The 25299-nt window shown below is 45.2% G+C and overlaps 1 protein-coding gene across 1 annotated transcript in view; it reads right to left on the bottom strand.

Moving 5' to 3' along the window:
- Positions 1-25299, bottom strand: part of LOC147433314 (heat-inducible transcription repressor (DUF639)) — an 83367-nt gene that overhangs the window by 39035 nt on the left and 19033 nt on the right. The window contains exons 2-8 of the mRNA XM_086492914.1: positions 10248-10482; positions 9997-10166; positions 9748-9890; positions 9496-9673; positions 8822-9389; positions 8640-8752; positions 8212-8452 (exon numbers count right to left, since the gene is read on the bottom strand). Coding sequence (XP_086349040.1) covers positions 8212-8452; positions 8640-8752; positions 8822-9389; positions 9496-9673; positions 9748-9890; positions 9997-10166; positions 10248-10482 — 1648 coding nt within the window. The remainder of the gene's footprint in view (positions 1-8211; positions 8453-8639; positions 8753-8821; positions 9390-9495; positions 9674-9747; positions 9891-9996; positions 10167-10247; positions 10483-25299) is intronic.

Genomic DNA, 25299 nt, shown 5'->3' with positions numbered 1-25299 from the left:
TCGATGAGTTTTCGCTTCACGAGCGTGCCCGTTTGAGCCTCAGGGAAGGCGCTGCGAGCCTCATCTCCCCCCTACGCCCTCGCTGTCTGCAGCTCCACGCCTACTTTTTCTTTTTCTTCCTTGCTTTTACACACAAGAAGTCCTTAATTTATCTTTTGGGCGGCCAAGGTCGTGGCCCTTGGGCGGCCATTTGAATTGTGAGTATGGGCGGCCATAGCCTTTGTAAGGGCATCACATTTAGCATACAATGTCGGCCAAAGCACTGCCAAGCACGACATCTTTTTCGAGCAGTCCTTGACTAACAATATCATCATGAATTCTGCCAGCCTTCAAGATGCAAGTATAAGTGATTGCATTTGGTGAAAGTCCTTCCCTCTCATTTGGTTAAAACAGTTTGCGGCTTCTAAGCCGCATCCCTTTTTGGCATAATCTGCAATTAATGAGCTCCAACAAATGGAAATTTTGGACTTTGAAGGCTCATCAAACTTAATGCACTTCCGTGAGCACCACACAGATCCCTCCCGGCTAATAACTGTCGTCGATTTGAAATTGCCGTAACTTGCCCGTCCGGATTCTGTTTGCTATGCCGTCACTTCCTATGGACTTCATACGTTGCATTGAACACACACATCACCTAGCAAGGCTCCAAAATTCCCAATTGGCACAACGACCGAGCGGACCGGACTGGCATGGAACCGGCCCCCGGTGAATCTTTAACGGCTCATAACTTGGCAACCGTAACTCCGATCCCTGATCTGAAAAGACCGACGCGCTCCACAAAGTGAATACTTCAGGCCCGTGCATTCATTTCATTTCTGTCACCTCAGCTGCAGTTGCCCAATCTGGTACGGATCTGCAATCGACTTGAACTTCAAACTGCCATAACTTCTTCATCGTAGCTCCAATCGACGAGCCGTAAAGACAAGCCGGTAGAGCACTCCAAGCACTACAGTTCTAGATCATAAACTCACATATGTGCTCACTTCAAGCATACTCCTTTTTGGCATCATTAAGGCATCAATTGGCCCTTTAAAGCCGCATCTGGCATACATTAATCATTAGACTTGGCCTGTTAACAAGCCCTCATCACTGACCATTAATCAAGTAGGCTTCAAAGAAGCTTAGCTTACATTTCTCTGCTCTTTTTCTTATCATGGAAGCGGAGGTGCAGGACAACGCAAATCGGATGATGAGCGCAAAGAGGCTCTTCTTTTTGGGTTGGACGAATATATCAAGTTTGATGTAGAAGTCTTCGACCCCGTTGATCTCAACAAGGCGGTAGCAATTGCTCTGAAGCACAAGAAGGGAAAGCCCAAGGAAAATAAGACTTCTCCAAGTACCACTCAGACTTCTCAGAATGGTAAGAACGGTAAGACTGGTAAGAATGGTAACTCTTCTATCCAATCTTCCTCTAGTCTCTCAGAAAAGAACACTCACAATGAACCTAAGGGTAAAGCAAACACAACTGCTAAACCTAAGCTCACTCTAGATGAAAAGGCCGAACAAGGAATTTTAGGAGGATACATCACGTCAAAGCATTTATTCTAAGGAAGGTCATTGTTATCATTGTCACATTAAGGGTCACATAAAAAGAACATGTCCTAAGCTTGAATCGAATAAATCTAAAGAACACACAAAACCCACTTCCTCTGTCAATGCAATAAATTAGAACACGTGTGACCCAAGTTTCTCATGATCCTCCTAGTGATGAGTCTCTCATTACCTGTTATGGTCATGTGAAGGGTCATCTTTTTGTCATATTGTTTGACCCAGACAGTATGCATGATGTGATTAGTGACTCTCTTGTCGAAAGAGCCCGCTTGGAGGTTAGCAAGACATCTCCTTTCGAGATGTCGGGCTTCGCTCCTCGTATGGACTCTCTCATCACGCAAGAGTGCCTTGATGTTTTGTTCATTGTTCAACAAGCGTCCTTCCCCAGAAAATTTGTAGTCTCTCCTCTCTCAGGATGTGATATGCTTTTAGGCATTCGATGGTTTCGTGAGCATCACCCTCTCATTGATTGGGCAGCTAATACGTTCACTTTCAATGCTAAAAGTGACTCTCCCATTGTCATTCATGGGGAGTAAGTTGTTCATTCTTCATCTCTCATTTCTAATGTGCAGGCGAAGATGGAAAGGATTCAGGAGAAGGAGACTCTCTCAGTCTCGTCTTCTCCAAAGCATGACATACATGATTTGGATGAGAATGACAAGCATGATGAATTGCATGATGATGATAAGCATGATGATTTGCATGACAAAGATGTGATTGTTCACAAGGATGATGGTTTAGTTGATACTTTGTCTAGTGAAGCTAACCTCATTGCAGATTCGATAGATCACGAAGAACCGATCTCGGCTCTTGAGTCGAGGTCCAAAGAACCCCCACAGGAAGTATTATGTGTTCGAATGATTAGTCAACACGCATTGTTCGAGTGTTTCATTCGTGATGCTTTCCTATATTTTAGTCACCGTCCTTATGTGATCCGTTTTCATAGGCATGCCATATTGTACAGTGAGCACGATTCACTCATGAATGAGCACGGATGTATGCGGATGATTCATGAAAAGATGAAATGTTTGCACCAAAGGAATTCACATTCTATGTCTCTTCCTTGGCATGACACAGTATCAGAAAGAGCACAAGACGGATTGAGCATCAAGCATCAGCATTTCCATTGTGATGTGCCACAGTTGATTGATTTAGATCAGACAGCCAAGATTCGATTCCATTGTTTGCATGTGTTTGATGAACGGTTTGGCACTCCGTCACTTTGTTCATCTGCATTGCATGCACAATCTTTACAGAAGACTAGAATTTTTTCAGTTACTTTACATGGAATGGATATGTTCATGTTTTTGCGTTGGAAGTGGTTTCAGGAATTTTCATCCTTGGAGATTCTTGAAGAAGGTAGACGCATGACTATAGACGAAGTTGGAGCATTAAAGGAGCCTCAGATGACTTTGTGTCGCTTTTGGCGCAGCCCAAAGAAGCAAGCGTTGCAGACCTTTATGAAGTTCGTATCGCATGACCCACGATTCAGAGTGGGCTAGCGAAGAGTTCTTTCCAGGATTCCAGACGTTGTTGGCGATCTCCCTCGACGCCATACAGTTCGGGTACCAGTATCTCACTTTGAAAAGGAGCGGATGTCACGTGCACATCTAATCCTCTATGTACGTGGACAAGCTACTTCATGACATGGGTTTAGTTCAGTTAGCTTAAGAAGTGATCTGGCACTCTTGTGAGTCTGTTTGCAGACTGTGCATGTCCAAACACTTAGATTAGATGCATATCCTCTGGTTACACACAACATGACCATCAGATTTCCATCAGAACCCATCAAGAGCATTTTTACAGTGCTAGACCTATTTTCCCTATTTTAGTCAATTTTCACTTATAATTTTTAAGTGACTTTTGTTGGGAAACTAGGTAGGGCAAATTGAGTCCGGATGTATATAAGTAAAGCTAGTGCTAGCACTTTTGGGCAGAAGAGGCAGCAGGAACCAAGGTTCAACAGGCACCTTCTCAACAAGATCCACCCCCAACAGCAAACCTACCACTTTGCAACTTGCAAGCCTAGCGTTTTCAGCCATCCCAAGCCAGCGTTTTTGCATTGCAGCAGTCTGGCGACAGCAGGACTAGTAGATCCCCTAGCGTTTTTGCATCAAGACGAAATTCAGCCCTAGCATTTTGGATCAGCAGGACAATTCAGCGTTTTGAAGATTCACCGCTATGGAACCATCAGAAGCACCAGCATTTTCAGTTTTTCAGCAGTTTGACACCGCAATAAAAGCCCCGAACCTCGTAGATCTCACCTTCCCGTAGTAGATCCTCGTTGCACGGTCAGATCCCACATAGTTTGCAGATTCAGCCCGGAAAACGCAGATTTCAGCATCTGCGTTTTCAGAGCATCGTCGTCGCATCGTCGCCATCGACATCATCACCGACATAGAGTCAAAATTTAGCAGATAAAGATTTGCAGATTTCAGCCATTAGCGTTTTTCGATTTCAGCCCGTCTCGTCGTCTTCCTCATCGTCGTCGACACCGTCGGCAAGTCCATTGCATTGTAGAGATTTGTGCAATCAATAGTAGACCACTCTCGCCATAGAGAGTGGGCCTTCGGAGGAGGGTTTGACAACATTCTGGTGTATCTCTCAGTCTCAGCATCTTCATTCACAGTGTTTATCCACTTCGTTTGTGATCACTTGCACTCTCTCACTAAAGGAACGGAAGGCTCTCCCTTCCGTAAGTAAAAGGAATCTTGAGCACAGTTCGGAGCACTCATCTTGAGCAAAGTTCAACATTCACTTCTGCTGCACCTTACAAAACGGGGATTCGGAACGGGAAATTGGAATGGAAACGGGGAACGGAGACCTGAAAATTGCCATTCCCTGTAACTGTGCTCTAGAGGGTGACCGTAGTGTCTCCTTTACCCTTCTTATCTCTTTCATGCAGCTTCACAGTGCAACCCGCAGAGGCCAAATAGCAAAGGTATATGTGTTGGTAGCGCATGCAACAGGAGGAGGTAGCGTTGAGGATTGGCTGCAGCGTGAGAGAGAGAGAGAGAGAGAGAGAGAGAGAGAGAGAGAGAGAGAGAGAGAGAGCGCTGGAGACCTACATATGTGAGTTAACATGTATCAATTATGATACACTAAAACTAAAGTGCATATTATGTATAAATTTCAAAGTATAAGGGTGTGTTCCCACCCTGTGAGTTAGTGCACATAAAGAGAGAGGAGAGGGCCTATACATACCCAACAACCTCCCACTTAAAGACCCGAAGTGGTACCTTCAAGTTAACCAACTACTACTAACTGTAGACAATGCTCACGTTGAGCCTTTGCAAGACTCTTAGTGTGAGCATCTGCAGGGTGATCTTGGGTTTTGACCTCAGTCAGTGTGACAAGACCATCATCCAACACTTGTCGTATGAAATGGTACCGAACATCTATGTGTCTGGTACGTGCATGAAACATGGCATTCTTAGGCAAATATATTGCGCACTGGCTATCACGACCAAGCATTGAAGCACGTGCAGGAAGACCAAAATCTTTGACTAGACGGCCAAGCCAAACGGCTTCTTTTGCGGCCTCTGTGGCTCAAATGAATTCAGCCTCTGTATTTCTCAGTGCCACAATCTTTTGTAGTCTTGAACACCAAGAAACAGGCCCACCAGCAAGTGTAAAGACATATCCACTGGTAGATTTCCGAGTGTCAAGATCTCCTGTCATGTCTGTCACAAACGGGAGCGCATAGCAATATAAAATATACTCGGATAATGTCACGTGACACATCCAACCCTATTTGTCCGTGGACAAGCTACGAACCCTTGAGCACAGTTCAGAGCACTCATCTTGAGCAAAGTTCAACATTCACTTCTGCTGCACCTTACAGATAAATGGAATTAATCACTTAATATCGAAGCCAGTGGATATATATATAGAGAGAGAGAGTGAGCAGATCGACATAGTACTGGGGACTAGAAGATGGTCTGGTCCACCCCCATAACAGTATCTTTAATGACTGAGGAGAAATCTATACAAGCACTTGACCGAACGAATTTTTTTTTTTCCCCGAGAAAAAGATCCTTCTATTAGTTAATGAAACTACCCATAGGGCTACAACCACCTCTACTAGAGAGGTCTACAACAATCATAAGGGGAGACTCTCCCAATGAAAAATACAACATATGTACAATGAGGCTCAATCAGGAGATGGGAGGAGGAAAAAGCCACACAAGTGGACGGTAGTGCCATCTGAGCCCACCCTGGACCATGCTGAAGGAAGGCCCAGGGCGCCAGAGTCGAAGGAAAGCCTCTCTACGCTCTTGCATGTGGTCGGAGCTGCCCTGGAGTCTCTTGAATTGTCCCTTGAGAGTATGGAGCAGCTCTAGCCAAAGATCTCAAACTCTCTCTGCTGGTGGTACATGGCAAGACTCGAAGATGCGGAAGCAGCGAGCCCGCCAAATAAACCAGAGTGTCAGGCCGCAGATGAGCTCCCAACACTCCTCTCTCTCACTGCACCACTCCTGTGGAGTAAGCTTTGTAGCAAGCTGGAGTGTAGGTCGACCCCCCTAGATCACTATCATCCTGCTGGTGGAGGATAGCTCAAACTGTAGTGTCGGGCCCGTGAGAGTTCACCAAGTAGCTGCCCCCCAAGTATATTGTCGTGCTATGGAAAAAGCTGGCATCAACCGAAGGACACGAAGCCAAACCTGTTGTGCCGTAGGACAGTCCCAAAGACAATGACACTGACTCTCCACAGGATGGCCACAAGTTGCGCATGCTGTCGAGAGACCACTATGTACAAGCCAGCTCCCCACTGCCGTAGCTCTATGTGCAACCGGCCACTGGAACAAAGTGACTCGCCGAGGCTGTCTGGCATCCCACAACCTTATCCAAAAAGCTGACAAGAACTCAATTGTGAGACCCTCCTCATGCCAATGAGGTGCTGCAACAACAGGACGAGCCTCTCTCCGTGCTGCTAGTATGTGACGTCCCAATCGAACAGTGTACTGAAAGAAAGGGACACCTCGATGGTTGGCTGAGGCGAAAGGGTCCCACCAAAACCACTCTCCAGGATCCCACTGCACTCGTGCCAGTGGACAACTCTCCCAAGCCCACAGCCTCTTGTGGCCAGTCTCAAGAGCTATTGGGTCAGGATCTATGACACAAGTCCTCCCACACATACCCACAACTTGGATCCTCTGAAAACAGCACTCTACACCCTGTGGGGCCTCAACTGAAACTTGGTGTAAAAGACCCTCTCCCTGTAGCTCGAAAAACAAGGAAGGTACAGTCTCTGAACAAGCCTGAACTGCGATGAGGACCTCCAGTCGCGTGAAGGCCCCCATCCATCTGGGCGTTGCTCACTCGAGAGGTGTGAGCCACTCAGCCCGTAACGCCTCTGTGATGTCCTGACACATGCTCTGCACCCTCTCATGCCTTGTAGCTGGATGCTCCCAAGCTCCTCTGACAAGTCTGAGAATTGTAACCAGTCACCTAAGGTGCGTGATGGACCTTGTGCCATGGGACCCCGAGAAACATGAGGCCTACTACCGACCAAGTGGCCTCTCTAAGTGCTAACCCATGGGGTTCCAAACAAGGGGCTGACGCAAACACTCCTCCGTGCAAGTAGGCTGGTGCTACTCCAGGCCTCTCCTCAAATGCTCCCATGAGCGGCGCAGACTCATAGCAAAACGGTCCTCCAATCTTCTACTCAGGCCAACTCTGCGCATCTCTTTGAAAATCCATATGGTTGAAGGTCTCCAAGGGCCTCCAGCGTGAGGCACTCTAGCATTGAGCCGCTGAAGCAAAAACTCCTTCCGGGGCTCCTCCCCTGGAAGGGATCCTCTAACAACAAACTTCCCAAGAAGGGCTCTGCTGTGCTGTGCTGTGCCATGCTGTGCTGTGCTGGATCTATGATCCCCAACTCCCCCTGAGAACAAGGAAGAGTGATGACCTGCCAGGCCACTTTGGCTCGGGCTATCTGAGTGTCGCGCCCTGACCAAAGGAAATTCCTGATCACCCTCTCTACCTGGCTGATGCAGGAACTCGAAAAGATCCAACAAGATGTCATGTACCACATAGTAGCCAACAACACCTGGTTGGCCACTACAACTCTGCCTGCCAGAGAAAATCGTGCGGAGCTCCAATGTAACAGCTTGCTCCTGATGAACAGAAGGAGGGGAGCAATCTGCTGCTCAAGAGACAAGTCCAAACCAACCTGACAGCCCAAGTACCGAACTGCAGTCCCTAAGGGGAATCCATCTGAAACCCTCACCTGGCAACCAATCAGGCGTAGGAGCACTACCAACCGAGAAAGCCACTGTCTTTCTCCAGTTGATCCGTGCACCTGATGCACAACAAAAGGTCTCAAGAGCCTGCTCACACCTATGAAGGTTGGCCTCTTGGCCCTCCAAGTACAAAGCTGAGTCGTCTGCAAACTCAGCACCCCAAACGGCACTTGAGATTCCCACAAAAGAATCCTAGTTTAGAAAGCAAGCATTGCAATGCCATCTTCAATTATTGCCCTCAAATCGTGAACCCTTAAGAAAAATTTATTTATACTAATGCAATGCTTTAAAAGTAAACTATAAGGTCCAACACCACCTTGATCAATTAGACAGATGCCTGATGTTATTAGTAAAGAAAAAGCGAATAACAGAAATACTCTTAAAAGATTTAATGAGTTTTCATAGCACTCAAAACCTGAGGCAGAGTTGAAAATAAAATCGCCCGGAGTTTCAAAAGAAAGATGTTCCCAGCTTGTAGCAAGTCTTTCAATTCAGTTAACCCCTGCTGGAGTGCCAGCAGCTGCTCCACTGTGCTCTGGCTTGCAGGAGATGTTACTCTCACTTCTCCAGTGTTGCTATCTTGCCCTTGTCTGAACCAAAGCATAAAGCCCGCCAAGCACAGTAGAGAAGCAGGAAGAACATAACCCAGGAGATCCCTGCATGGACATCCACAATCATGAGAAACCGGTAATAATGTCTGTGGTTTAGAAAATAGCAAAATTGTAATGCAGTTAAGAACAAATTTCAGTACACGGTTAAGGAGTCATAGGTAATCTTGGGCAAGCATAAGCTCAAATTTATCAGCAGTCTAGCGAAATTAGAAGTAAATAAGAAACTTCTTACTTGAGGAGAACATAAGAACAGATTATAAGAAAGGCTGCTGTCTTAAATGGCTCATTCCAGGACTGCAGGGCTTTGATCCATTCAAGGACAGAGTTGAGAGGCATTATAAGCTCCTGCAAAATGATCATCTTTATCATGAAATGAGATCCACACTCTTAATAAACAGCTGAGTGAAAACCTACCTTCAAAACTGCCATGTTCATCTCAATCCCGTCAACTTTGACACCATCAATCGTGGACTGCGCAAGCTCTACACGTTTAGAGCTATCACGAGATTGCATGACTGCTTTTTCTACAGGATTGAACTCGCCAATCAAAAACTCTCCAACGGCAAGTACTGGATCCTCCACAACAGGTTGTTTCTTGGAATTTGAGCCACCCAAGTTAGCTATGGTTGCTGCTGCTGATTTTGCATACGAGCGACCTTTTCCATTGCTAACAATTTCCCCTGTTTGTAGAGTCCGTGCAACAGCCTCCATGATGAGGTCTCCACCTGGTATTTCCTCACAAGTTAAAAAGGTAAGAAGAGACTCTGGTTTAGTGGGTAAACCATGAATAGCCTCTCGCGTTGCTTTAAGACGTACTATGCCTAACACTGATCTTGACAAGGCCTCAGCACTGCCTACTTCTTCCAGCTGATATTTTCTAAGGAATTGGTGTGCACATATAAGCTCCCGCACAATTGCAAGCCAGTAATCACGACGTGCATGACCAGTGAACTCTGGAAACTCAAATATGAATGGTTCAGGGCTGTGAAAACCACCAATAATAAGCCCAAAAACATCCAAAAAAGAGATTCAAAGTTTAAAATCAAATGAATAGAGCCATTATAAAGTGTTTAGACACTGCAACCTACGTGGCAGTTGACTTGCATGAGATTGCCTTGTCAAATAACCGAGCACCCCATGGACCAGTTAGCTCAGGCTTCACAACTTGCCGGAAGTTTCCCACCAGATCAAACTTCTTCGCTTTATCATATGAAACAACTCCAAGGGATTCAAAATATAAGGCATGGTCTGTAAGTGTCAACCTACCTACATGGACCCAAATCATGCTCAACATGAGAATGTGCCTTGCATTCTTTAAAGACTAAATTATATGAATTTACCAGGCCAAGTAGACACCCCAACATGCTGAAGGACTGGTTGTGTTGTCACAGTTCCTTCAAGCTCGATGACAGTCTCAGCTTTTACCATCTGAAATTTTGAAAGGTGAGCGGAAGAAGATTGGCTCTTCATGGTCTTGATAATTCTATGGAAAAAGGAATAGCAAGACCTTCAACATTTGCATGAGCTTATGAAAGAAAACAAGCACTGATCAATGGAATCCATTACGAGCCACAGTCTCACAGGCTTACTTATCTAATTCTCCCAAATATTTATCATACACAGAAAACTGCAACCTTCCACCACTTGCAGCAGTCAAAGCATCAAATTGACAAACCACAGTCACAGGGTCCGCTACACCTGCAATAGCTGGCCCTAACCGCACAAACGCTTCCCTGCCCACAGCCCTCTCTGTATCAACCTATTATACAATTAGTTAGAGCACCTCTTGCAGATGGAGTAGGAATAGAAAAAGTGATGGCTCTAGAAAACTTGGACTCACCTTTATTATAGGCTTATCTGCTGCACCAGGAGTCTCCCAAGCAAGCATCATCTCAAACGTGAGCCGACGAAAATCTTTATCAGACAAGTAATCCATTGCTCTTGTTGCAACTGCAAGAGCCCTGAAGCAACAGTATTCCACCAAATTTCGAGCATATTTTGGTGGAACTTTTGCCGATTCTGAAATTTCATCATCAAACTGATGTTGCAACTCTTCAACGGACAACAATAAGATCCTGAAACTCCAAAATTTCATTGTTAACAAACTATGCACAAACATACAAGTTGGCAAATGCCAAGCCAATCTAGAGAACATAAAAATTGGAGATGTTTTCTAAGTTTTTTGATTACACAGGCAACAACAGCAAAGCCTGTTTGTGCATCTAACATTCTGGACATGAGTACTCTGCAACAGGATTGCACCACGTGCCCACTGAAAAGAACAAACTGGAAGAGACGTTTAGCACTTCAAAACAACTGAACAGAAAGAGATAGAGCATCACGGAGTAGTGGAGTTCCACTCCCAGACTGCAATGCCCCCAAACCATGCCCCCAAACCATGGTGCCCCTTTCAGTATTTCTTTATACTGCTTCAGCAAGGTACAACTCTGTGGCTCTGCTCTGCATCTCCCACGCGTAGAATGCCAGAGAGAGAGCCCACGGGCCTTATTTAAAGGCCCTACGCCCATCCAAAAGCAGTTTACATGAAAAGCACTTCTTCTAAAAGCTTTGGGTCCAAACGCAAGCACCCATAGGGCTGTCCGCACAGCGTTGTCACATCAGTTGCAGATTCCGCAAATCGCGGGCTTCCAAAAGCAGTTTACATGAAAAGCACTTCTTCTAAAAGCTCTGGGTCCAAACGCAAGCACCCATAGGGCTGTCCTCACAGCGTTGCCACGTCAGTTGCAGATTCCGCAAATCGCGGGCTGGGCCATACAAGGCTGCCACATCATCAGGTGTCTATGCAAATTGGTGTGTGTGTGTGCACTGCTTTATTTTAGGATTTGGTTGGGTTAGGATTTTTATTCCTAACCCTGATGATTTTTAGGCCACTCGATAGAACTCTGTAAGTTGGTAAGGACTTCTTCTTCTTTTGTTCCTGCTAGGGTTTAGGCCCCTCGGCTAGGACTTCTTCTTCTTTTGTTCCTGCTAGGGTTTAGGCCCCTCGGCCGGGATCAGCATGTTGGCCCGCTTCTCGGGCTTGCCGCGTTAGCAAGTTGTGACTATGCCTTATAGGATCAGCGTTTTTCAGCATTAGTACGATCAGCATCAGCATGCAGATCCCAGCCCATTTTTCGCCTAGCGAGTTGCAGATTCAAGCCCAGCATCATCAGCCTTTTCAGTACTCAACCCATCGCCGATACCGGCGATAGCAAATCAGCCCATAGCCTCATCGCAGTCGCAATATCAAGCATCCCTAGCAAGTACCCATTAGCATCCTAGCAGTACCAAGCATATGCATCAAGTACCCTTAGTATCTCAGCATCTCATCATTTAGCATCATTGTACCAGCATTTCTGCAAGTAAATGAAGCAAGTACTTGCTTTGGCAACAGAGCAAGGGGGCCCTTGAGGATGGTTGGGACCCGACATGCCGTGTTCTCTCTCTCTCTCTCTCTCTCTCTCTCTCTCTCTCTCTCTCTCTCTCTCTCTCTCTTTTTTGAAAAATCAGGGCTATATATTACTGAGTACAATATAATCCCCAGCGGATGCCAAAATAGCCTATCACGTGGGGTGTACAATCTGAATGAAAGGGTGAGAGCCACTATAGTGACAACTCGACTAGAACAATCTCATGGTGGTCTGTGTGATGAGTGAAGGATAAACCACTGAGGGGGAGTATAATGCCATGTAATCTGGCCACCTGTAAGTGTGAAGAAGAGTGGTGATCTGGCCCAACGCCGAAGGAAGGCAAATCGACGAGCCTCGGCTACTCTAGAGGTACCTGAGGAAGAATCCCACTGCCAAATGAGGGTGTGAATGATGTCCAGCCAAATGGCCGTGAGGGTATCCTGAAGGAGCTGTGGTGCTGCACTGAGAATGTGAAGACAACGAGCTCTCCAAATATTCTATAGTGTAATGCTAGTGATGGCTGAAAAAACTTCATCACGGGTCTGAGGATCCCCCTGCCAAGCGATCTGTGGTAACATAGCCAAAGTCCCTCACCGATAACAAGTCAAGGTAAGCATAAGAGCTGGATCTGTGTCTGAGCCCTCGTAGAAAAGATGCGGCCCGGGCATCGGCATCAACCATGAGACAGATCCCCAAGTGAGAAATCCATGCTGAACACCGGCTCTGCTAAGTAAAAAGCAAACTGCTAGCCACACGATATGGGAAGAGGAGCATGACCAAAGACAGTGTGCAGGGGACGGATGCGAGCAATGTCGCCATAGGCGCTGTGCTTCAACAACATGGTCGTCCAGTAGCTTTCCTTAGCCGGAAGCTCAATAGTGCGGAAAAGAATTACTCAGTTTATGATAAAGAACTTTTGTCTGTCATTCCCTTTCTTAAGCATTGGAAGCATTTTCTTTATGGTATCTCAAGTGGCTCCAGTCTATGCCTAGTGCACATTGGAGTGATCGCCAAGCACAGTGGTCACAATTTTTTGAGCAATTTGAAGGTTTGATTGAGTATGTGCCTGGAAAAGCTAACCCCGTTGCAGATGCGTTGAGTCGCAAAGGACAGATTTTGGCTCTTGAGTCAAGATCCACATTTTCTATTCAAGGTGAGTCTTTCGACAGTATGAAGAATCAGTATGCAGATTCCGCGTTTGGTAAGCATTGGTTGCAGGCTCTTGCTTCCCAAGGGCCAAGCAACTATCTCATTCGTGATGGTTTGTTGTATTTTCGTCAACGTTTATGTGTGTTGCCCTCTCTCAGGCCAACCATATTGCATGATGCACATGATTCTCTCACGGGTGGGCACAAGGGAATGAACACCACTTTGGAAAAAATAGAAAGATTCTTTTATTGGCCTAAAATGCGTAAGGATGTGTTTCGTTATGTCACACAGTGCACTAAATGTCAAGGTAAAAGCTCCTCGAGGTAAGCAGCAAGGCCTCTTGCTTCCGCTGCCTATTCCCGATGGACCTTTTCAAGATATTTCCATGGATTTTGTGACTAACCTACCACCAAGTTTGCATTCAAGGAACATTCAATGTTTGACGATTGTTGATCGTTTCAGCAAGTTTTGCATGTTGATTCCTTGTAAAGCCACAATTACTGCACAAGATGTAGCACGGTGGTTCATTAAGCATTGGTACCCCCTCTATGATTTGCCAAAATCAATTGTTTCAAATAGGGATGTTAAGTTCACGTCCAATTTTTGGCACGCACGCTTTGAAAATTTTGACACTAAGTTGAATTTTTCATCGGCTTTTCATCCACAGTCAGATGGTCAAACACGAATTTACAATTAATTTGCTTTTGATGTTTTAAAGTCATACATGCATGATCAATAGTCTCACTGGGAGCTCTATCTCCCATTAGTTCAGGCTATTTTGAAATACTCTTTTTCTTCTGCCATTGGTCGAACTCCGTATGAGGCAGCTTTTGGCCGTCCGTTCCAATCACTTTTGACTCGCTCAGTCAGTCAAATGCCTGATGCCAATGCTGAAAGTCAGTCATTGGATGAGATTTCTGAGAGTGTGAAGCTTTGGCTAAGCAAGGCTCAAGAATCTTATTCACGGCAGGCTAACAAGCATCGTCAAGACGTTTTGATCAAGGAAGGAGATATGGTGTATTTAAGAATCATGAAGCAACGTCTTAAGCAAGTTGAAAAGAAGTGTCCCAACTTGTCTTTTCGTATGTATGGTCCATTTTCAGTCAGTAAAAAGATAAATGAGGTTTCAATGAAATTGCAGTTGCCTAACTCATGGTCAATGCACAACGTTTTCCATGTTTCTTGGTTGAAAGTGTTTCAGGGAACACCTCTAAAGGACATTTCGGAAGAAGAAGAACCGGAGATCATCGATGAAGCTGAAGTCATGGAGCCGGAGCAAGTGTTGTTGCATCGGTTTCGACATGGTTCGAAGAAGCAAGTGAGACAATACTTTTTGAAGTTCAAGGATCGAGGGACCCACGAAGCGGTGTGGGTCGACGAAGAGATTTTCAAGGATTATCCAGAGTTGTTGGCAGACTACAAGGAAGCCATGCAGCTCGGTACAAGTACCTCACTTTAAAAAGGAGGGGATGTCACATGACACATCCAACCCTATGTGTTCGTGGACAAGCTACTTCATAACAAGGGTTCCGTCAGTCCAGTCAGTGTAGATTAGAAGTGTTCTGGCACTTGTGAGTCTGTTCGTAGACCATGCATGCCCAGGCACTTAGTGTAGATGCATATCCTCTGGTTGCACACAGCATGATCATAAGCATTCCCATCTGAATCCATCAGAATCCTTCAATGTATTTTACTTATTTTCCCTATTTTTGACATTTTTCACTTATTATTTTAAGTGACTTTTGTTGGGAACTGAGTAGGGCAAATTGGGTAAGATAATATATAAGCAAACCAAGGCTAGCACTATTTGGCACATGAGCAAGGAGAACACAGGCCTCGGCAACAGGTTCCCCCTCTCTCTCAGCAAGACTCCCAACCTTGGGCGATTTTCCTCCAACAAGCTCTCCCTAGTGTTTTCATCAGCATCGCCTAGCCTCTCATTGCTTGGCGTTTTCAACAAGTCACCACCGCCTTGCAGTCACAAGCCTTAGCGTTTTCAGTAGAACTTCCATCACCAAGTATCAGCAGGCCTAGCGTTTTTCATCCAAGGATTGGGCGCCACAGATCTCAACCCTTGGGCGATTTCAGCAGGCCATTTCCAGCCTCTTTCCATAGTCATTTCAACCCCACAGCAGTAGCAGATTTTCAGCCATAAAGACCAGCAAATCAGCGTTTTTCTCTTGCGTTTTCAGCCGTAGCAGAATTCAGCCATCGGTGTTTTTGGACAGCAGTACAAATACGGCAGAATTCAGCCCTTAGATCAGTCTCGTCATCTGTCACCAGCATGTGACTACTAGCTATCCTTTTTGTTGATTTCTTTCTTATTATTTATTTTCACTTTTTGGAAACACCCCTTTGGAAATCTAACTTTCTTGCATTGCATAGCTAGTGTGAAATTGTTCAGAGGGAGTCTAGGCCTGAGGGCAAGAGAGCACTAAGGTTGGACAAGGACTATGGTTAGCCAAAGTGGGGTCATTGACTAGCCAAAGTGGAATCCTGTGCTACAGAGGCTACATTTCACTTCTCGGTGTGGCTGTAGTGTACAAAGAGGGTCAGATGTGACCTAGAAAGATACAATGGCAGCATGTCCTAAAATTTAGGGAACTGCTATTTTGGACCTGAAAATATGTTCGCGTCATTACCTCCGGAATGACAAGGGGAACATTTTATTACTCTACCGTGAAGTCAACTGGGCAACCAGTCGGGAGATTTTTAGGCGGCAACCCCGAAGCGGGAAATGGCTTGTAAATGTGCCAAGTGGCACATTTCTGTGCACTTTCCTCATGCATGAAGAAGTGGCGCTGATTTTAGAGAAGAGAGGGCTCATTTTCAGTTTCTGTCACAGGTTGAGAGCTATGGAGTGCTTCCTTTCCCTCTTATGTACAGTGCCGTGCCAGGAGTGATACCCTGCACGCTACGCACTGCTCTCTCTCCCCCCTATGGCAGTATGTTATGCCCCTCTAGTGGGCTTTTCAATTGACCAATGTACAGTTGTGTGGGTTCATGCGCGATTGCCGAGGCAAGAGCCTCTTGCACAGGTACTGGATTAGCTAGCGGCTAATCCCCCGTAGGTACATGTGATTCGGAGAGGTTTCACATGCGAAATCTCATCCGCTTCAAAGGGCAAGTAGCCCTACAGGTGCGGTTTTCGCCCTAAACGGACCCTAATACCCCCAGGAAGTTCGGGGACACGAGGGGACCGCTATACAAGTGATCTGGCGCATTTTCGGGGCAGAAAACAGAGAATTCAGCGTGCTGCAGATTCTCGCCAGGTTTTGCAAAGTGTCCGAATGCGTCGGGAAAGTAATCCAATGCGTGGGGATACTGACTGTGAAGAGTCCTAGTAATGTTGCACAGAAGAGCCTTAGCCTTTAAGGAAAATGATTAGTTCTTGCTAAAGTTTCTCAAGGCTCATCTGAGGCATACTACGGGCAAGAGTCCTACGGACCACCAAGAGTACGATGCTAAACTAGCAAAAAGATACTATGGTCCTTAAAATTCTTAAGCCAGTCAATGAGATGGCTTATCAATTGAAGTTGCCCAACCATTGGCTCATGCACAATGTTTTCCATGAGAACCTACATAAGCCTTATAAAGGAGCACCATCAAAAGAAGCAATAGTGGCAGACCCTCCAAAAATCGAAGATCAAGAAGAAGTACTTCAACCTGAGTACATCCTATGACATGAAGACAAGGTATTAAGAAACGTTAAGATTATTTGACGATATCTTATTAAGTTTAAGAATTATTCTTTAACACATGCTAGATGGATGCAAAGAACCTAGCTTAAGGATAATATGAACCTTGTCAATGCTTACAATGTTGCACTAGAGTAAGCATAGGAAAATGCATTTTAAATTAAAAATGTTTTTGTCTTATAAAACTAGTTCTCTTTTTATTGTGCACAAATTTAAGAAGTATGCATGCTTAAAATCATGTTTGTGGTGACGACGTCTCCCAAACACCAAGTAGAACTTGTCACTCTACTTTGGAAGTATGATATGGACTAAAGAGCAGACATACTTGCGGCAGCTACGTCTCCCAAGCACCAAATGGATTAGTCATCCATCTTGGAATAATGTCGAAGGGTAAAAAGGGATCCTCTACCCGCTAAGTAACATGGACTAATGACTAGGCTTTATCTTCTCTACCTCATAGTCGAGGACGACTATGATTTTTAGAGAGAGGTAATGTCATAAAATATAATATCTAACTTTACCAAATGATTTTCTCATATTAAATTGATCATTTAGTGTGGGAGAATAAACAAGAACAAGAGTTAGAATAGAGACATGTGCTTCTAGACCTATCTCAACACGGACCAAAAGGAGAGATGGTTGCATCTCAATAGGGGTCCAAAAGGAGATGGTCTATCAAAGAGCAATGTGCAATAAGTGCTTCTAGACTTACCTCAACAGAGGACCAAGAGGAGAGATGGTTACATCTCAATAAGGGTCCAAAAGGAGGTAGTCTATCAAAGAGCAATGTACATCTAGTGGAGCTTAAAAGACCTTAGGGTTAGCTTCATTAAAGACCTCCAATGGTTAGTGTTAAAAGTCCTTTGACCTTAGGCAAGCTAGGGCTGAGCTTGAGGTGGGAACCCGACCTAAGCTTGAGGTGCTTGTCGTGCTTGATGACTAAGGTGCTTGAGGTGCTTGTCATGCTTGATAACTAAGGTACATGAGGTGCTTGTCATACTTAATGGAGGATAAGGTGCTTAAGTCAAAAAGAGACCCTACAAACTTAATGAGGAAGATGCTTGAGAAGCTTCCCATACATGGGGGATAAGGTGCTTCAATCAAAAAGAGACCCTACAAACTTAATGAGGAAGGTGCTTAAGAAGCTTCTCATACATGGGGGGTAAGGTGCTTGAGTCAAAAAGAGACCCTACAAACTTAATGAGGAAGGTGCTTGAGAAGCTTCCTGTGCATGAAAGTCCCAAAGTTAATGGAATCTGTGACTTAACTTTCCACTCACCCAAAGGGCACCCCTTTTTCAAAGGGCACATGGGACACATGTCAGACTCTCCCTATGCTTAACCATATGGTGTGCTTGAATGCTATTGGTTGGGCTAAAGAGGGGTCCAATGAGCTTCTAGCTCCATCCAACAAATATCTAGATATTTTCAAGCTCTCTCTCTCTCTCTAAGGGGTAAGGAGGACACTTGTCCAAATACTACCCATGTACTTGAATGCATGATGCATGTGATTGGCTAGGGGGGAGAGGGGTCCAATGAGCTTGAAACATGTGTAAAAGCTACAACTCGCCCCAAGCAAGCAAGGGGGGTGTTGGGAGGATATACACCACCCAGACTCATTTTGTGGATTCATTCTCACTTGGTGAAAGTTGAGGAACTCCACCTCCTTCTCCAAGCTTGTGAGAAGTGAGAGCCTACATCAACACTCTTGGCTATGGAATGCAAATCCAACCAAGAGCCATGCTTCAATGCTTAAGCTTGCCATCTTCTCCATCTTCATTACTATGCTATAATGTATGCTAGCAAGAAGAGTGATGATAAGTGAGGAACTATTTCTCTCCTATGGAATGTTTCTTCTTCCTCTTCCCTACCCTCATTCCCTGCTCTCTCCACCTTCGAAGGTGTTTGAGGCCTTGGGACTGAGGCTTGGGATAGTTAATGCTTTCTACAAAGTTTATGTTATGCTTGTGATGCATGAAGCTTTCCATCTTCATTGCATCACCTATGTCACAAGGAACACACAGATTGTATTGTACCAAGTCTCTCTTGATGGGAGAAACTATAATACAAATGCCTATTGGAGGAGGGACCGGCTCCGCATGAATCGTGTCCTCAATTGTTGTCATGTTCTCTAAACTCTCTCTCTTGCAAAAGTATTGTTCATGCCAAGTTAACTAAGTACCATGTTTATGTTGCTACCATCAATTAAGTTCACCCGCTATGCTCACAAAGTAATCTCACAAAAGTGCTTTATCTAATTTCCTAATTCCGCTACTCTCAAAGTTCATAGGCCATTTCCATTACAGTAGGCCACTCCCAGCTCATTCGCATTGACAGACACACAGAGTTGTGGTTTGGTGGCGTTGTTGGCGTAGCATCTGTTTTGGTTCACATCAGAGGATTAGAGACAGGAGTTACAGACAAGACGGCGTAGACAGATTGGTTTGTCCTTTCCTCTTCTCAAATATCTTCATAGGGATCTTACCAACGCAGACTTCTCAGTCTAGATTCCTACTTCTATAGGATGATTACGGTGCAGACAGCTTTGTCTGACCACACCTCTTCTCAGAGGCCCTTCACAACGCAAACTGTTGAGTCTGCAGAGCTTTCCCCTCATCTTGGATTACCCTCCCTATTGACAGGACACCATCCGGTGGTCGTCCGTGCGGTCTATCGATGACTGCTGCAACTAAGGGTAGTTTCTACAGTGCAGATTGTTTAGTCTCGCTTTTCTTGTTTCGGAGGACATTTACAACGCAGATTGCTACATCTGGCCTTCCCAAAGTATTACACAGCTTAGCCACCTGACCACCCTAGCTTACAGGTTCATGCATTGACAAGACACATTGAACCCTCTGTGTACAAGGACAACTACTTCATGATATGGGTTCAGTTCAATTCAGTTCAGACTAGAATAGCAAGTGTTCTGGCACTTTTGGGAGTCTGTTCGCAGACTTTGCATGTCCAGGCACTTAGATTAGATGCATATCCTCTAGTTGCACACAGCATGATCATCACATTCCCATCAGAACCCATCAAGAGCATTTCTACAATGCATAGACCTATTTTCCCTATTTTTGACATTTTTCACTTATTATTTTTAAGTGACTTTTGTAAAGAACTAGGTAGGGCAATTTTAGCAAGCAAGTATATAAGAAACCCTAGCGCTAGCACTTTCTGGCAAAAGAGGCAGCAGGAACTTCGCGTTCAACAGGAACCTTCTCAGCAGGACCCCCCCCCAAGATGCCCTAGCGTTTTTGCATCACAACAAAGGCCTAGCGTTTATCATGCAACAGATTAGCCCTGACGTTTTTGCATAGAAACTCAGCCTCGACGACAACAAGACACCGCAGACTAGCCCTAGTGTTAGCAGTTTTCCACAGAAAGACAGATCAGCCCTAGCATTTTTGGAGTAGCATACCAGCCAACGTTTTGCAGTTCCGTCGCGACAAGACCTCAAGAAGGCCCAGGGTTTTCAGTTTTCAGCACTAAGACACAGCAAAACAAGTCCCAAACCTCGCAGCTCTCACCTTCCTGTAGCAGATCCTCGCTGCACAGTCAGATCCAGCGTAGTTTACAGTTTCAGCCCGGAAAACGCAGATTTCAGCATCTGCGTTTTCGACGCGTCATCGTCGCATCATCGCCATCGACATCGTCACCGACATAGAGTCACAATTCAGCAGATAAAGGTTTGCAGATTTCAGCCCTTGGCATTTTCGGATTTCAGCCCGTCTAGTCGTCGTCAATGATAAGCATGATGATTTGAATGATAATGACAAGCATGATGAATTGCATGATAATGACAAGCATGATGATTTGCATGAAGATGATGTGATTGTTCACAAGGATGATGTGTTAGTTGATACTTTCTCTAGTGAAGCTAACCTCATTGCACAGACGATCAATCACGAAGCACCAATCTTTGCTCTCGAGTCAAGGTCCACAGAACCCCACGAGGAAGATTCGATAGATCCCGAAGAACCGATCTTGGCTCTCGCTCACAGGAAGTATTATGTGTTTAAGTGATTGGTCAGCACGCATTGTTCGAGTGTTTCATTCGTGATGCTTTCCTGTATTTTAGTCACCGTCCTTATGTGATCCGTTTTCATAAGCATGCCATATTGTACAGTGAGCACGATTCACTCATGAATGAGCATGGATGTATGCGGATGATTAATAAAAAGATGAAATGTTTGCATTCAAGGAATTCACATTCCATGTCTCTTCCTTGGCCTGACACAATATCCGATAGAGCACAAAAAGGATTGACCATCAACCATCGGCTTTTCCATTGTGATTTGCCACAGTTGATTAATTTAGATCAAAAAGTCAAAATTCGACCCCATTGTTTGCGTGTGTTTGATGAACGGTTTGGTACTCTGTCACTTTGTTCATCTGCATTGCATGCACAGTTTTTTCGAAAGAATAGTATTTTCCCAGTCACTTCACATGGAATGGGTATGTTCATGTTTTTGTGTTGGAAGTGATTTTAGGAATTTTCAACCTCGGAGATTCTTGAAGAAGGTAGACGCATGACTATAGACAAAGTTGAAGCATGGAAAGAACCTCAGAAGACTGTCGCTTTCGGCGCGGCCCAAAGAAGCAAGCGTTGCAGACCTTTATGAAGTTCAAGTATCGCATGACCCACGCATCAGAGTGGGCCGGCGAAGAGTCCTTCCCAAGATTCGAGAAGTTGTTGGCGATCTCCCTCGACGCCATACAGTTCGGTACCAGTACCTCACTTCGTGACACATCTAACCCTATGTATACGTGGACAAGCTACTTCATGATATGGGTTCGGTTCAGTTCAGTTCAGTCTAGAATAGGAAGTTTTCAGGCACTTTTGTGAGACTGTTCGCAGACCGTACATGTCCAGGCACTTAGATTAGATGCATATCCTCTGGTTGCACACACCATGATCATCAGATTCCCATTATAATCCATCACGAGCATTTTTACAGTGCATAGATCTATTTTTCCTATTTTTGACATTTTTCATTTATTATTTTTAAGTGACTTCTGTTGGGAACTAGGTAGGGCAATTTTAGCAAGCAAGTATATAAGAAACCCTAGCGCTAGCACTTTCTGGCAAAAGAGGCATAAGGAACTTCGCGTTCAACAGACACCTTCTCAGCAGGACCCCCCCAAGATGCCCTAGCGTTTTTGAATCACAACAAAGGCCTAGCATTTTTCACACAGCAGATCAGCCCTGGCGTTTTTGCATAGAAAATCAGCCTCGGCGACAACAAGACACTACAGACCAGCCCTAGCATTAGCAGTTTTCCACAGAAAGACAGATCAGCCCTAATGTTTTTGGAGCAGCATAACAGCCAGCGTTTTGCAGTTCCGTCACGACAAAACCTCAAGGACCAAGATTTTCAGTTTTCAGCACTTAGACATAGCAAAACAAGTCCCGAACCTCGCAGATCTCACTTCCCGCAGCAAATCCTCGCCACCCGGTCATATCCAGCGTAGTTTACAGTTTCAGCCCGAAAAATGCAGATTTCAGCATCTGCATATTCAGTGCGTCGTCGTCGCATCGTTGCCATCGACATCATCACCAACATAGAGTCAAAATTCAGCAGATAAAGATTCGCAGATTTCAGCCATTAGCATTTTCGGATTTTAGCCGGTCTCGTCATTGTCCTCATCGTCGGCGAGTCCAAGCATTGTAGAGATTTGTGCAATCAGTAGACCGCTCTCGCCATAGAGAGTGGGGCCTTCGGAGGAGGGTTTGACAACATTCTGGTGTCGTATTCTTCTCTCTCTATCTCTATCTCTGTCTCAGCACCTTCATTCACAGTGTTTATCCACTTTGTTTGTGATCACTTGCACTCTCTCATTAAAGGAACAAAAGGCTCTCCCTTCCGTAAGTAAAAGGAACCTTGAGCACAGTTCGGAGCACTCATCTTGAGCAAAGTTCAACATTCACTTCCGTTGCACCTTACCTTGGTATCAGAGCTTTGGCAGTGTTCTGTATCACTCAAGGAAAGAACCACGTAACTCAAGACCTCTTGGGCGTGTCGATTCGTAATCGTGTTTTTGAAGAGTGACAGGAAACCCAAGAAAGAAGGGCTTGTCCAACCTCCCCTTGTGCCTCTTTTCACTCATTGAGAGCGGACCATGCACTTAGCCACTGGCCAATCGACGTGAGGCGGGAAAAAGCAACCTTGGTGTGAGCGCAAGGCCGCCAAGGGGTGCGCCCGCGGAAAAGAGCAGAACTCGAGTGAAGAGAAGATCCTTCTCTAACACAGATTGCAAGCTAAAGAAGAACCTCAAGAACTCAAGAACCCAAGAACCTCAAGAACCCAAGAACTTCAAGACACTAATGTTAGGTGCAGCGGAATGAATGTTCTATTTTCTCAAGATTACGTGACTTCTCCCAGATTATGACGAGCGTTCTCTCTCTCTCTCACGTTCTTCTCTGCGTGTGCTTCTTCTGCGCCACTCTCCTCTTCTCCTTCACTCTCATTGCATAGGATAGCAAGTGGGCTCTCTCTCCTGCTCCCCCACAATGTCGACGATGATGACGAAGTCGACCTAAGGGCTGAAATCTGCAATCTTTCTACTGCTGTCCAAAAACGCTATGGGTTGAAATCTGCTAATCTTCTATCTGCTGAATTCTGACTCTATGTCGATGACGACGCTGCGACGACGACGCGCTGAAAACACAGATGCTGAAATTTGCGTTTTCCGGGCTGAAACTGTAAACCTTGCGGAAACTAACCGTGCGGCGAGGAACTGTTGCAGGAAGGTGAGATCAGCGAGGTTCAGGACTTTATCTGCGGGTGCTAAGTGCTGAAAACTGAAAACGCTAATGTTCCTTGTTGTTCCGTCGGGGTAAAGCTGCAAAACGTCGGGGCTGATCTGCAAACCAAAAACGCTAGGGTTGAATTTCTACTGCTATCGCCAGTTTCTCTGCAAAATGCAAAACGCTAGGCTTCTCTGAGATTCTGAGGTCGCCGGAATCTGCAAAAGCAAATTGCTGGCTGATCTGTGATGAAAATGCTAGGTGATGGCTCTGCTCCAAAAACGCTAGGTCTCTTTGGGTGGGGGGGGGGGGGGGGGGGGGGGTTCTGCTGAGAAGTTGCCTGTTGAGCGTGGAGCTCCTGCTACCTCTTCTGCCAAATAGTGCTAGCTTTAATTTGCTTATATACAAACTTAGCAAAATTGCCCTACCTACTTTTGTTGGAAAGTCACTTAAAAATAATAAGTGAAAAATGTCAAAAATAGGTCAAATAGGCTAAATGCACTGGAAAATTCCCCTGAAGGGTTTTGATGGATTCTGATGGGAATACTGATGATCATGCTCTGTGCAACCAGAGGATATGCATCTACACTAAGTGTTTGGGCATGCACAGTCTACGAAAAGACTCACAAAAAGTGCCAGATCACTTCTAATCTTGACTGATTGGACTGACTGAACCTTGATCATGCTGTAGCTTGTCCACAGACACATAGGGTTGGATGTGTCACGTGACATTATTTTAAAGTGACTTTTGTTGGAAACTAGGTGGGGCAATTTTGCTAAGTTTGTATATATAGAAACCTAGTGCTAGCACTTTCTGGCAGAAGAGGCAGCAGGAGCACCTTGCTCAATAGGCAACTTCTCAGCAGAACCCCATCAGAAGACCTAGCGTTTTGCAAACTGCAACACCTAGCATTTTTAGGATCATCTCATCCTTGGCGTTTTTGCACAACAGACCAGCCCGGCAGTAGCAGCACTGCAACACCAAGCCTACCATTTTTGCATGGCAGAACCAGCCCTTGCGTTTTGCATTGCAAATCAGCCCTGGCATTCCCAAAAGCATCAGATCCATAGCGTTTTTGCATCTGGGACAGAAATCAGCCCTAGTGTTTTTGCATCAGCAAAGCAACTCAGCGTTTTGCAGATTTATAGCGACAGAACAACAATTAGCATCAGCGTTTTCAGTTTTCAGCAGTCTGACTCCGCAGTAGAAGTCCCGAACCTCGCAGATCTCACCTTTCTGCAGCACATCCTCGCCGCACGGTCAGATCCAGCGCAGTTTACAGATTCAGCCCGGAAAACGCAGATTTCAGCATCTGCGTTTTCAGCGCTCGTCATTGCATCGTCGTCATCGCCGTCGTCTCCAACATAGAGTCAGAATTCAGCAGATAAGGATTTGCAAATTTCAACCAGTAGCGTTTGCAGATTACAGCCCATCTCGTCGTCGTCCTCATCGTCGGCAAGTCCAAAGCATTGTAGAGATTTGTGCAATCATAAGTAGTGTCACGTGACACATCCCAACCCTATGTGTCCGTGGACAAGCTACACCACAGCAGGGTTCAGTCAGTCCGATCAAGTTAGATTAGCAGTGATCTTGCACTTTTGTGAGTCTATTCGTAGACCGTGCATGCCCAGTCACTTAGCTTAGATGCATATCCTCCAGTTGCACACAGCATGATCATCGGAATTCCCATCAAAATCCATTCGCATCAGTTAGGGGAATTTTCCAGTGCATATAGCCTATTTTCCTATTTATTGGTATTTTCACTTATTATTTTTAAGTGACTTTCCAACAAAAGTAGGTAGGGCAATTTTGCTAAGTTTTTATATAAGCAAACCCAAGTTAGCACTAAATGGCCGAAGAGGCAGCAGGAGCACCTTGCTCAAC

The sequence above is a fragment of the Adiantum capillus-veneris genome, chromosome 20 (assembly GCF_014529385.1).
Source record: "Adiantum capillus-veneris isolate H3 chromosome 20, ASM1452938v2, whole genome shotgun sequence".
Classification (NCBI taxonomy): Eukaryota; Viridiplantae; Streptophyta; class Polypodiopsida; order Polypodiales; family Pteridaceae; genus Adiantum; species Adiantum capillus-veneris.
Note: the sequence above shows the minus strand (reverse complement) of the source record. Positions and strands in the feature narration are given on the sequence as shown.